Source organism: Prunus persica, chromosome G8 (assembly GCF_000346465.2).
Source record: "Prunus persica cultivar Lovell chromosome G8, Prunus_persica_NCBIv2, whole genome shotgun sequence".
NCBI classification, from domain to species: domain Eukaryota; kingdom Viridiplantae; phylum Streptophyta; class Magnoliopsida; order Rosales; family Rosaceae; genus Prunus; species Prunus persica.
The window spans coordinates 4515351-4529476 of NC_034016.1; the positions used below are offsets into that span (position 1 = coordinate 4515351).

Genomic DNA, 14126 nt, shown 5'->3' on the forward strand with positions numbered 1-14126 from the left:
GCTTCAACTGAGATCAAAATCTATCTGTTGGATACTTTTGGAAGGATTGATGATTTGTCATCTCTCTATCATGAATTATTACGTTGGCTTTAGAAATTAGATATTGCTACCAGCTATGGAATGATTTGAAACCAGACTTGCTGAGGAGCAAGTGTTCAAGTTACGAGGATTTGCAGGACTAGCTTAGTCTCCACGGTCGTGAAGCATATTTGCAGGAAAGGGTTTAGCCATCTATGTCACATTACCACCTGAGCTTTTAATTTTTATTTTTAAACACCTAAACTTTGTAAAGTGTTGCAATTCACCATCTACGTCTAACTCCGTTAACATTTTCATTAAGTTTAAGTGCATTTCCATCAATGAATTATAACTAAAAATAATAAATAAAATAACCGGAAAAAAATATATAAGATGGGTAAATTGCGAAAATGGTCCTTAAACTTGTATGCGATTTATATTTTGGTCCCTAAATTAAATTATTAGTCCAAATGGTACATAAACTCTATGTTAATCGCCCATTTGATCCAACCGTTACATTTTCTATGAGTTTTTAACAAGTCAATGCCAGTGATGGGGTCTAGGATGGGTATATGCGTCTTTTTAAATCTGAAAGGGTATATGCGTCTTTTTCAACCTCAATGTCTGCTCCGATTAGCCAAAACGTCGCATTCGGTTCGTGACTATCCGAAACCGAGGTTCGAAGGCAACAACAGAGAATCTGGAGTTGTTAGGGTTCCTATTTGGGGGTTTTGCGGGAATTTCTGGATTTCGATCATTGTGGATGCTCATCACTGATGGAGTTTGAGTTCCGTTGGGGTGGAGAGAATCCCAAATACGGTAAGGGAATATCTGTCTGTATTTTATATTCATCTTGTTTTGCAAATCGATGTTTTTTGTTTGCAAGTGTGTGGTCCAAGGTCAGTTTCTTTATGTTGAAAAGATATTGTGGCATTTTATTTCCTTTATGCTGGGATTGACTGCAAAGTATAGGTTTTTATGTTTGGTGTGGTCCCTTTGTTGTCTACTTCACACTTAATTCACTATTAGCATTGAGTGAAACGGTAAAAAAAAATTAAAACCCTAAACCTGTAGCATTAGATAAAGGAGATGTGTGTGCAGCTAACTCTGAAATTTGATATGTACTGTTTGCAGATATCTTTGACAGAGTCACTCTTGAACTACACCATGGGGGTATGTTTGAAAATGGGGTTTATAAAGGTGGTAAGGTCTGTTATTTAGATAATGTTGTTGATGACTTTCTATCATTGCTGGATTTAAGGAAGATAGGGAAAGAGTTGGGGTATACAATAGATGTTTCGAAAATTGAGCAAACTATGGAGATTAGGTATAGAAAGGCTGGAGAAAAGGATGGTAACATATTGGAGCTTATTACCTCTGATAATAAAGTAGTTGAAATGGTTGGATGCATGCCATGTAATAGGGTTCTTGTGTTGTACTATACATATTTGGAAAATTCAAATGGTAATGGGCTTGGGACTCAAGCATCTGCTGCATGGCCTAGTTTGGATAGTGCAGAATATAACTATGATGCATATGTAGAAAATGATTGGAAGGGTGTCACATGGCACGCATTCAATGAACCAGGGGATGCAGATGCATATGTAGAAGTTGGAAATGAAGAGGAAAATGAGGTTGCAGCAACTAGGAATGGAGAGGAAAATAAGGCTACAGCAACTGAGAATGGAGAGGTTGGAAATGAAGGGGAAAATGAGGAAAATGATACACAATTTGTGGATAGTGATTATGAATTCAGTGAACAAGAAGATGAGGTGCTTGTAGCTGAGAATGTGGTAGTTGGGGCCCAAGTGGTGAGCCCAATGCAGGTGAGAACATTGGGCCTACTGTTTAGGCCAATGCTGGTGAGAATGTTGAGCCTACTGTTCAGCCCCATGGACATGAGACAGTTGGGCCTACTTATGATGCTCCAGGAGAGGTTTCATCAGATTATGCTAACACATCGGATTTGGACACAGGAAGTGATGAAGAGGATCAGGATCAGGGTAATGGTGAGGAAAAGGGCAAAAGAAAGAAAAAGAAATTGCCAAAGTTGAAGGAGTACAGGAGAGAGGTGGATTTAAGGAATCCAGAGTTTAGGATGGGAATGCGATTTGCAAACAAAAAGGTATTGAAAGAAGCTGTGGAGGAGTATGCAATTCTACATGGTAAGTTGATAAAATTCAAAAAAAATGACAAAGTGAGGCTCCAGGTAATATGTATGGGAGGACTGAAATGTCCATTTTATTTATATGCTTCAAAGATAGATAAGAGTGAATCTACATTTGTAATCAAGACTATGAGCCTAGAACACACTTGTGGGAGGGTCGACAAGTTGAAGTATGCCTCATCCAAGTGGCTTTGCAATAGGTATTCTAAGAAACTGAAGAGAGACACAGACTTGGATGTGAAATCATTGCAAGAGGATGTTTTGGAGGATTATTGTATGAATGTCACAAGACATCAAATATATAGGGCCAAAAAGAAGGCCAAAAAGAAGGCCAAAGTAATGATTGAAGGGAGTTACATAGAACAATATGCTAGGTTAAGGGATTATGCAGAGGAATTGAAGAAGGCAAACAAAGGAAGTACAGTTGTAATTCAAACTGAACAAGTGGGGGCCCAAGCTATCTTTCTAAGGATGTATGTTTGCTTGGCTGGTTGCAGGCAAGGATTTTTAGATGGATGCAGACCAGTTATTGGTCTTGATGGGTGCCATGTAAAAGGTCCTTATCCTAGCCAGATTTTGACAGCAATTGGGGTGGATGGCAACAATGGCAGTTTCCCAATTGCTTATGCAGTTGTTGAGATCGAAAGCAAACAATCGTGGATCTGGTTTCTTAGGCTGTTGATTGAAGATCTAAAGATTACAAATGGTTTGTCATATGTGTTCATTAGCGACAAGCAAAAGGGACTCATACCTGCAATTGAGACTCTACTTCCAACTGTAGAGCACAGGATGTGTGTTAGACACTTATATAATAACTTTAGATCATCACACTCTGGTGTTGCTCTAAAACACATATTGTGGGCTGCAGCAAGAGCCACAACTATACCTTGGTGGGAAGCAGAAATGGAAAATATGAAACAAGAGGATGAGGAAGCGTGGGAATGGCTCAGTAAGAGACCTGCAAAGAATTGGAGTAGATCTCACTTTGACACACGGTTTAAGTGTGATCTGTTGTTGAACAATCTTTGTGAAAGTTTCAATTCAGCAATAGTAGATGCAAGAGATCAGTCCATTTTGACTTGCTTGGAAAGGATAAGAGTTCTTGTGATGCTTAGGATGGCAAATAGAAGGGCTGCATGTCCGAAATGGAAACATCCAGTTGGGCCAAGAATCTTCAAGATAATTGAGAAAAACAAGTTAGATGCCTCCACATGCATTCCTCGACTGGCTGGCTTGCAAACATATCAAGTGACCCACATGTATGATGGAGAATTTGTTGTGGATCTTAGGGCAAGGACATGTTCTTGTCGGAGGTGGGATTTATGTGGGATACCATGTGGCCATGCAATTTCTTCAATTTTCCAAAGGGATGAAAGCCCCATTGATTATGTGGATGAATGTTACAAGCCTGCAACTTATATGAAGTCATATGGACCAATTATTTATCCCATCCCTTCAATGGATCAATGGGCTAAATCTGGGCATCCTCCAATACATCCCCCAACTGTTAGGGTACAGCCAGGAAGGCCCAAAAAAACTAGGTCCAAAGAACCTGCTGAAATTCTGGTACCACCACCACCCCCACCACATCCAATGCCTCCAAATTATGTTCAACCAAGAGACAAGCTTAGAAGACTTTTTATTAAGATCACATGTAGGAGATGTGGTCAAAGTGGCCATAATAGGGCAACTTGTGACAGACATAGCTCAGAAAAGCAACAGGTAATTATTTATTATGCAAATTTAGAGTTGTTACATGTTTTGGAAGTAATAATTATTTGTGCTCTTGCAGGCAAATGCATCTTTTGCTCAAAAAGAGGTCCACACTGAGGGAGGGGCAGTTAGAGTGAGGGGTAGAGGCCGAGGAAGAGGAATAGCCAATAAGGCTCCAGCTGTTGCAAAAGAAGTTGCTACTTCTTCACACAGTGTACGTTTTTTGGGGTATTTTTCTTCAAATATGTTGTCTCACAAATCTGCAATTTAGTTCCAAACTTATATTGGTCCTCTTTGTTTAGGTGGCAAGAGGTATAAGAGGTTGGCCAAGAAGTATGCTAAGAGATATGGGAAAAAGGTTGGATAGAGGAACAGGAAGATCTAACGAGGCTCCAGCTGTTGCAACTGAAGTTGCTACTTCTTCACAACAAAGTGTATGTTGTTTGAGGTTTATTTTTCAAATATGCTCACTTATTTTTTTTGCAATATAGTTCATAACTTATATTGGTCCTTTTTCTTTAGTTGGCAAGAGGTGTGGGAAGAGGTTTGCCAAGAACTATGGTCAGAGGTTTGGCAAGAGGTTTGGCAAGAGGAGGAATATTCAAAAGGGCTGCTATTAGAAGAGAAACATTCAAAAGGCCTACAGAAGTTCTATCACAACCATAATCATTCACAAGGCAGGGGGAATCATATATATTTTGTGTAATTTGGGATGTGGATTTTGTTCAGGATATGCATTGTGGTTATGTAAAGGCCCTGCATTTTGGCTTACAGTACAAACAATAGGATCACAGCTTTTGGGATGTTATTTTGTGGATTTACACTCTGCCTTTTGGTTTAGGTTCTGTAATTTGAGATGTAATTTTATGGAATCACAACTTGTGGATTAGAATTAACTCTACATATTGGTAATAGAATTGGTTTATGCTGTGCAATTTGGTTATGAAATTGGTATTCATTTATGGAATTGGTGTGGTTTTGGTTATGGAATTGTTTTACCTAAAATACTCCACAAACTATTTAATAGCTAACAAACACCACATTACATTCATAGCTAACAAACACCACATTACATTCATACCTATAATCCCATTACAAACCTAAAAGGCCATTACAGACCTAACATTCATAGCTAAATCTTTCTACTCATCACAAAAATTACAAACAAACACCATGAAAGGATCAAAGCAAACCCCAATTTCAATTGTCTCTGTCTACTCCATTCCAATTCCTTTTTTCCTTCAATAACAACACACATTTTCTCTTCCAATTTTTTCTTCTCTACTTCCACTAATCTCAGTTGCTCATCTCTTGCTCTAATTTCTTCCTCCATACCTCTGAGTCTTCTAAGCAATCCAGGAAGCACTTCCTTTCCTCTTGGACATGTTTCATTATCCAGCCATTCAAAAAAATGATGTCTTGTTTGGCTATTCTGCACATCATTTGTTACACACAATTAATCAGAGCCCAGCACACCATTCAATTCTTCACTTAAACAAAACAAAACCCTTACTCTATCTTACCCGATTTTGGTCGCATGCCTCAAACCTTCTTCCCGGGTTCAGATCTGTCCATGAAGTGCGCCATTTAATCTTCATCCCACAAAAGCAATACCGATTGGATCGAGTTGAATTTGTTGAGCTTTCAGACATCGCAGCCTTCATTGAAGAAGAAGCTGGATTCCTCGAATGACGCCTCTGTCGCTTCAAGAATTAGCTATTCTACATGGTTTGGATAGTTTTACCCTTAAATTTCACGACAACATTGACGGAACCTAACGGTTGGATCAAATGGGCGATTAACATAGAGTTTATGTACCATTTGGACTAATAATTTAATTTAGGGACCAAAATGTAAATCGCATACAAGTTTGAGGACCATTTTCGTAATTTACCCTATATAAGAAAGTTAACGTAAGGATGGGCTTCCTCGCCCCCATCGATCCTGATTATGTTTGGTATGATCTGGATGTATCCTCTCCATTTGTCGCCCAACTTTCATTGAAATGAAATGAAGGATGAAAAGTCTTTGAAATGCAAACTTTCATTGAAATGAAGGATGAAAAGTCTTTGAATAAATATATACAGTGCAAGCCATGAAATGCAGAAACACAACAAAATCAATTGGACCATTGATCTGATATTACGTGGAAGAAAGAAAGATGGATTAGAGAGAAGGGAGAGAGAGATGTAGGTTAGCTTTCTTTGAATTTTTTTTAATTTATAATAATTATAATGAATTGATGGAAATGCTCATAAATTTAACAGAAATTTTAACATAATTAGAGATAGGTGGCGGATTGTAACACTTTATATAGTTTAGATGGTTAAAAATAAAAAATAAAAATTCAAGTGATAATAACGTACATGACTAAAAATTCAAATGGTGTTTATGCAAATTTCCTTTAAAACAAATAAGAGCCCAAAAGAACAAAACAGTCCACATGCTACCATGGTGCACAAACCGGTCCACTTTATAAATATGGGCCTGATACATGCATTGGTTGGGATTAAAATTGAAGCAATTTACGAGATTACCACTGCCCAAATTTACCAAACAACAATGGTTTATGCCAAAAGGCACCATTAAATAGTAGGAGACGTGTCTGTAGCCCCGCCTGACGCGTAACCAACAAAGTGGGGCCAAGCCAACTTCAAAAGCCATAAAGCAAAGAAAAAGCACGGCCACATCCCCACCCCCCCCAACCAAAATGAGGAAGTCAGAGACAAAGACGACATCGAATGCCACGTCATCACCACACGTGCAAATTCACTTCCTTAACCGCTACGAACTGAAAACGCACCGCTTCACTTCACTCTCTTTCCATATATAAGCCACTCTCCGTCTCATCCCAAGCCCTCTCTCTCCTCCTCTCTCTTCCAGAGAAGAAGAAACCAGAAAAGAAGGAACAATAAAAAATAAAAAAAATAAAATCCCTCGAAAATAAATTTTCCATTAAAATTTTTTTTTGCTCCGAAAAATTAAATTCATTCCATATATAGAGCAAGAGAAACCCTACTCACCACTCTAGATACAATCGCTCGCAAACCCTAACCCCATACCTGTTTTCGATTTTTTTTCTCAATTTTTTAATTTATTTAATTATTTTTTGCAATGGCGGATGCGGTATCGGCACCGGCGGCTCAACCCGTATCCCCGGCGGCGCAACAGCCACCTGTGGCGGCTCCGGCCCCGACTCCGGCGGGTTTCGGCAACGTGTCGTTGTACGTGGGCGATCTGGACCCCACTGTCAACGAAGCGCAGCTGATCGATCTGTTCGGCCAAGTGGGCGGCGTCGTTTCGGTTAGGGTTTGTAGGGATCAAAGCCGAATGCAATCGCTTGGCTACGCCTACGTCAATTATAGCAATACGCAAGAGGGTTCGTATTTTCCACAAATCGCTTTTTGATCATATGTGCTCTGTTTTCTGATTTTTGTAATTTTGTATTTGGTGAATCTCATTAGTTTATTATTAGTATTTGTTTTTTGTTTTTATCGATGTGTTTGGGATTTTTGTTGGAATAATAAAAATGGTTCTGTGATCGCATTGTTTATTTTGGCCATTAGAAAAATGCAGACTTTTGAAAGTACTATTTTATTTTGTCCTTTCTTGGTTGCTACGCAACAGAGGAAGGAAGCATTGGTAAACAGAGTTGTGCAGGAAAAAACAGAGTGTTTGGTTTTTTTTAAGGATTGAATGGATTCTGAATCTGTTGTGCACGTGTATATTACCAATGTAATTATTGAACATATCAATGTCGACCATCTTTATAAAAAAAATTATTTCTGTCTGGGAATTAATTAATATGTGTAATGTTGGCTTTATTTGGTTTCAAGTTTGCGTTGTATGCCTCGTTTTTAGTTCACCATCTTTCTGTTTCTGTGTTTTAGTTTTAATTCTGCAATGGACTTACTTGATAGGGAATTCATCGATGCTTCCTTAATTTTATTTTAAGGAATATACTGAATGTGCCTATGCAAGTACATTTATATGGTATTGTGCAATTCAGAATGGAATACTTAGCAAATAGCTTTAGCAATTGCAGTACTTGTTATTTGTTTATCTGTGATGTATGAAATTTGTAGTTCCTGATTTTGATTTTGAACTTTTGCAGCTGCTAATGCACTGGAGATTTTGAATTTCGCTCCTATCAATGGGAAACCCATTAGGATTATGTATTCCCATCGTGATCCAAGTATTCGGAAGAGCGGAAGGGCAAATGTCTTTATCAAGAACCTGGACAAATCTATTGATAACAAGGCATTGCTTGACACTTTTGCTTCCTTTGGCACTGTACTTTCTTGCAAGGTTGCAGTTGATGGCCATGGTCAATCGAAAGGGTATGGTTTCGTACAGTATGACAAGGACGAATCTGCACAGCAAGCAATCAAACGGCTGAATTCAATGCTGATAAATGGTAAACAGGTGTATGTTGGACTGTTTCAAAGAGGCCAGGAAAGGAATCGGCCAAATGGATCACCACATTTCACTAATGTTTATGTGAAAAATTTGTCTGAGACAACTACAGAAGACGACCTCAAGAAACTTTTTGCCGAGCATGGCAACATAACTAGTGCAATTGTTATGAGGGATGCTGCTGGAAAGTCTCGATGTTTTGGTTTTGTTAACTTCGAGAAGCCAGACGCAGCAGCTGCTGCAATTGATAAGTTGAATGGGACCACCTTTAGTGGTGACAAGGTTTTGTTTGTTGGGAGGGCTCAAAGGAAATCAGAGAGGGAGGCGGAGTTGAGAGCTAAGTTTGAACAGGAAAGACTCAGTAGATTTGAGAAGCTACAAGGTGCTAACTTATATCTGAAAAATCTTGATGATACAATAACTGATGAAAAACTAAAGGAGCTATTTTCTGAATTTGGAACAATAACATCATGCAAGGTATATCTTATTTCAACTTAACTACTGGTTTGTTTTTCCTGCTTATGTCTCCTTTGCAGGTTCTTTTTAAACATTAGCTACAGTTATCATTTGGAACCTCAAGGTAACCAAGAATTAAAAAAAGCATTGTTAATTTTCTTTATTTTTTCAAGGTCATGCTTGATCACCAAGGGACAAGCAAGGGTTCTGGATTTGTTGCCTTCTCTACTCCAGAGGAAGCCAATAAAGCTGTAAGCTATTGATATGTTAAATCCTTGGCACATTCCATAATGCACCTTTCCATAATGCACCTTTTGCCCCCCTTTTTCTGTGTGTTATGTATGCATGCATAATCTCTTTTTCCCTTCTTCAGTTGACTGAAATGAATGGTAAGATGCTTGGACGGAAGCCACTGTACGTTGCTGTAGCCCAACGCAAAGAAGAGAGAAAGGCTCGATTACAGGTAGTTTTCTTCATTGGTTTTTGGAAACTGTAATCTCTTGGTAATATTGGATTATGCATGTAGGTTCTCATGAGGACTTTTAACTGTGTAATTTTACATGCCACCAATATGTAGTATTTCTGTATAGTGTCAAGGCTTTTGATTACCAAGGAAAAGTGGGTGTGTATGTACTTATTGAGTCTGATAGTATTTTACATTTAGTGTGTGCTTTATAGAAAGAGTTGGTTTCCTTTTCTGCAGCTGGTTAATTCCAATTTACAGTGCAGGAATGCCATCCTATGTCTAGCTATTGTGTTCAGGACTAGAAGTCTGTTGATTTAGTCTGAGCATTTACATTTTTTTTTTTCTACTAGCTCTGGTGAACCCAGATATTGGTCGGTCTGCATGGGTTCTCTTCTTATTTTGCTTCTCGGTTGTCACTCATTCTCATTATTCCAACGAAGCATTACAAAGGTGACCTTTCTCATTTGTTTCAGGCACGCTTTGCCCAAATCCGAGCACCAGGTGGAATGACACCATTGCCATCGGGAATTCCTGGATATCATCCTGGGGCACCTAGGCTTGCCCCTCAACAACTTTATTTTGGTCAAGGTACTCCTGGCCTTCTTCCCCCACAGCCTGCAGGTTATGGCTTCCAGCAGCAGCTCTTGCCTGGTATGCGTCCGGGTGTTGCTCCAAACTTTATTATGCCATACCACCTTCAGAGGCAAGGTCAACATGGGCAGCGAATGGGGGTACGGCGAGGTGGGAACTTTCAGCAGGTGCAGCAGCAGCAGCAGCAGGTACAATAATTTCCTGATTTAGCTTAGCAGTTTTCTTTTCATTCTACCTCTGGTACCTGAACTCATCACCACATGAATTTACTATACCATCAATGTTATGTGTTTGCATAATTTAATTATAATGACAGTATTATGTGAGTTAGCAATAGGTATAACTATGCCACCTGCTCCATTGCTATTATTAACTTTATTTTGAAATTTCACTCTGGGTGTGCTATTACTTTTCTGTTTTTTTCATTCAGCTACTGCACCGTAACTCCAACCAAGGCTTGAGATACATGGGCAACGCACGGAATGGAGTGGATCCATCTGTCACTCCTCAAGGTATTGTGGGTCCAATAATGCCTTTGCCCTTTGACGGTTCAGGGATGCCTGTGACTCCTAATGATAGCCAGCGTTCTGGGCCGTTGCCGATGTCAACACTTGCTTCAGCTTTAGCTTCTGCTACCCCAGAGAATCAGCGCTTGGTATGTTTTTTGTCCCTCTTATTATGCGCACAACTTATATTGATATTCTGTTTTTAAGGGTTGTGCATGATTTTATTCTAGACTTCTAGAGGGAAAGGAGAACACAAGAACAATATTATTGAAGTTATTCCACTGTCTTAAAACTTGCAGATGCTGGGTGAGCAGCTATATCCACTTGTTGAGCGTATTGAGCCGGAACACACTGCTAAGGTGACTGGGATGTTGCTGGAGATGGACCAAACGGAGGTTCTCCATCTCATCGAGTCTCCGGATGCCTTAAAGGATAAGGTAGCTGAGGCAATGGATGTCCTTCGTAAGGCTGCAACAAAGTCTGAAGTTGCTGATCAGCTTAACTCGTTGGATCTCAACGAGTGAATCTCTCCTTATTCATCACTAATTTTGCGCACTGGGTCCTTTTTTCGCTGGCCCAAATGACTTGCCATTTTTTTTTGGACAAAAATGACTTGCCATTAGTACTGGGATTTTTAAGACAAGAATATTTTGCTACGATCTGGTTTATTTAGCCGGGTTTTATTTTATGTGGCAACTCAAATGCCTGAAACTTTTACGTTTGTAACTTTGCAGACCTAAGGTTGCTAGGATTTTGATCGGCATCATTCATTTTTTATGGACTTATTATGACATTTTTCTATTTAGGATTTGATTTGAGATTTTTGCTGGATTATTTCTCTCTCCCTCTCTCTCTCTCTCTCTCTCTCTCTCTCGCTCTCTCTCTCTCTCTCTCTCTCTCTCTCTCTCTCTCTCTCTCACATTTTTCTTTATTTGTTGTATAGTACAGTTTTGGGATGGAGGATTTTGCCAATTTGATCCCTTGCGACTTAATTGAAGAATTTGCAAAATTTATGTTGTGCCTACCAGATTTAAAGCATAGTTGAGACAAAATATGTTCCTTCATTTTTGGTCTGAGTAATGGGATTTCATATCTCTCACCTACTTTTGTGTGAAATGCAGAAGTAAATATAAAATATAAAAATAAGTAATATAATAATGGTTTGTATAATTGCATTGTCTAATTTCTTTAAAGTGGTCGACTTTTTTCATGAGGCAAATGGATACACAACATGACACTTAAGTTGTTATATTACAATTCTGCCTACTTCCCTTGCATATTCCAATGGAAATATTCTTATTAGAGATAGATAATATTTAACAATGGGGCTTGCCCCCGCCTTGTAATAAAAAAGAAAAAACAAAAAAAAAAATTTATTTAACAATGGGTGCATCTCCAAGGATATAGGCAAAAGAGTAGGCAATAACATTAGATTTTCCCTCCTCCAAGGGAGTAGGCAAAGGATACCTACTAGGCGTGGGCACAATCCAAATTGGATCAGTTTCACTTAAAAACTATGGCCGAATCAATTACAAAATATAATTGTTTAGTTTGGTTCGGTTTTGAAAAAAGTCATGATGAAAATCGAATCAAACCAAACTAATTTAAGACCGTTGGGTTCGGCCAATTTGGGAATAATCCCAATTCTCATTCCTTTTGCATTTTCTTAGCATTGTTAGCCCAATTACAACCAACATGTAATGACCCAAACCTAAAATTCATATTTAATTAGTAATTTATTTTGCGGAAATACAATTTTGCCCTTGGAATAAATTATGAATGCAAAGTTGACTTTTTGACCGAAAAGGAATTTGACAATTTCACATACACCGTTGTGTAGAGCACAACGACACGAGTTCATAAACACGAAGTGAACTCGAATCGGAGCTTTAACGAAAAACATACGATTAAAATATCACGAAGAGCAAAACGGTAATTTGGAAAATCAGAATTTTTATAAAAACCTCAGCTTTCTCTCTCTCTCTCTCTTTCTCTCTCACTGCGAGCTCTCCCCCTTCTATGTTTTTTTTTCCTCCAGCCGTCGCACTTCGAACGTCCATAACTCCCTCCACCGACCACCTTTGCCCCTGCCGTTAGCGCCAACAGAACCGGCTCGGTTCCGTCTTCAAGGCCCGACCACTCTCTGCTGCCAGCCGTCGCTGTAGTCGCCGGAATCCGTCCAAAAACGAGTCGGTTTTGTCAAAACTTCCAACCGTTCGTTCTCCTTCAATTCTCCTCCAAATTTGTCGAGTAAGGTATGGATTTCTACCTATTTTCCATGCTCTAGCTGATGGTTGGGTAGGTTTGCATTGATTTTCACCGTAGCTAGCTCAGTTTTCAAATTGGACATTCGGCCAACTTTCGGCCTCCGTGTTCAGCCACTTCCGGTCAGTTTTTGGGGTTGGTCCAAGAACAAAAGTGGTTCCAAATATGGTGTTATACCTAGGATAGAATTTTGGAGCCTTGGTTTTGAGATTTTCCGGCAATGCGTTATCGCTTTGGACACCCATCGCTGCCGGCGCGTGCGGCGGCGCGTGGGCGAGGGTGGTGCAGTGACACTGTGTTCTGATGCAATCCTTAGGTCGTCACGAGCGCATAGGAATTCGCGGATCTCAATTTGGATACCGTTTGAGACTCGAACGGATTTTTCATATTGTGCGATTATCGGGTTCAATACTGTTGAGCCATTGGATCGTAATCAATTTCAGATAAGTTGTTCTAGATAATCTTAGAAACGTGTAGGATTCGACGGATCGTGAATCAGAGTCCCGGATACTCCGAAAACGTGAACCCTAGGGCTAGGGTTTAGAAATTATGTGGTTACACGATCGTGATTACTCCGACCGTCCGATCGACACCAATACCCTCGGGACATGTGTCGTAGATATATTGGACCTTCTAGCGGCATCCAGATCATATTGTGAGGTCATGGACCCGTGGGGTCCCAAATTGACTTTTTGGACTTTAGTGCTTTTTGAGTCCCAAGATACTGCTAAACTATCCCACGTGGAAGGAAAGCTGTTATGGGCATAGGGATAACTTTAAATTGATGCACGTACGTTTAGGAGCCGGGGGTAGGGTTTTTAATTTACTACTATATTGTATTAATAGAATATTATAGGCATTGAATCAGGCACCCAGGTACCAGTTGACCCGCAGGAGGGACCTTCAAGAGGTCCAACGAGCTTGGACTATCAGTGAGTGGACTCTTTATTTTTATAAATGAATTTAAGCAGTTCAATTTCAGTTATAAGCTGTTTTATGCTGTTAAATATTTTATGTTGCATGTTGCCGAGTAAAATTTCCTTTAAAGAATATAGGAACAGATATTCTCGTTCATTATCAGATAAATGGCAGCAGAATTTTAAAAGTTACATAAAGTTAATTATTCATAAGATTTTCTTCAGAAACTTTATATTTTCTTAAACCACTTTGTACCCAGATATTAAATGTTGCCTTCAGATTATATTTGTTGCCTTCGGTTTAGTCAGCATGCTAGACAGTTGCCCCACGAGTTCCTTGGTACTCGAACTCGTGTGGAGCGAGTATTGTAGATAAAGGTGGACTACGGTTCCCTGAATCCTGCGAGTTGAGGCTCGGATCGACTTCGTGTCACTGAGACCTGCGAGTATGTGTCACACATGGTGATGCAAGGAATTGACGGATATAAGGAATTGACGGAAATAAGGGTACACCTAGGTGATAGTTTTAAACTATTTTCAAATGTATATAATTATATACATGCATTGATTTCAGAAATAGAGAAAATAAGCTAGTTTGTATAACTATTTTT

The 14126-nt window shown here is 39.3% G+C and overlaps 1 protein-coding gene across 1 annotated transcript; it reads left to right on the forward strand.

Moving 5' to 3' along the window:
- Positions 6096-11167, forward strand: LOC18768716 (polyadenylate-binding protein 3). The gene is made up of 7 exons (XM_007201134.2): positions 6096-7277; positions 8013-8791; positions 8944-9021; positions 9144-9233; positions 9710-10015; positions 10258-10482; positions 10633-11167. The coding sequence occupies exons 1-7, from the start codon at positions 7013-7015 to the stop codon at positions 10855-10857; spliced, it is 1968 nt and encodes a 655-aa protein (XP_007201196.1). The 5' UTR covers positions 6096-7012; the 3' UTR covers positions 10858-11167.

What these genes read in the sequence shown, in the direction of transcription:
- LOC18768716 (XM_007201134.2), top strand. Translation starts at nt 7,013, where the DNA reads ATGGCGGATGCGGTATCGGCACCGGCGGCTCAACCCGTATCCCCGGCG. An exon ending in TGCAGCAGCAGCAGCAGCAG is followed by an intron (nt 10,016 to 10,257) that starts GTACAATAATTT and finishes TTTTTCATTCAG; the next exon opens with CTACTGCACCGTAACTCCAA. An exon ending in CCCCAGAGAATCAGCGCTTG is followed by an intron (nt 10,483 to 10,632) that starts GTATGTTTTTTG and finishes TAAAACTTGCAG; the next exon opens with ATGCTGGGTGAGCAGCTATA.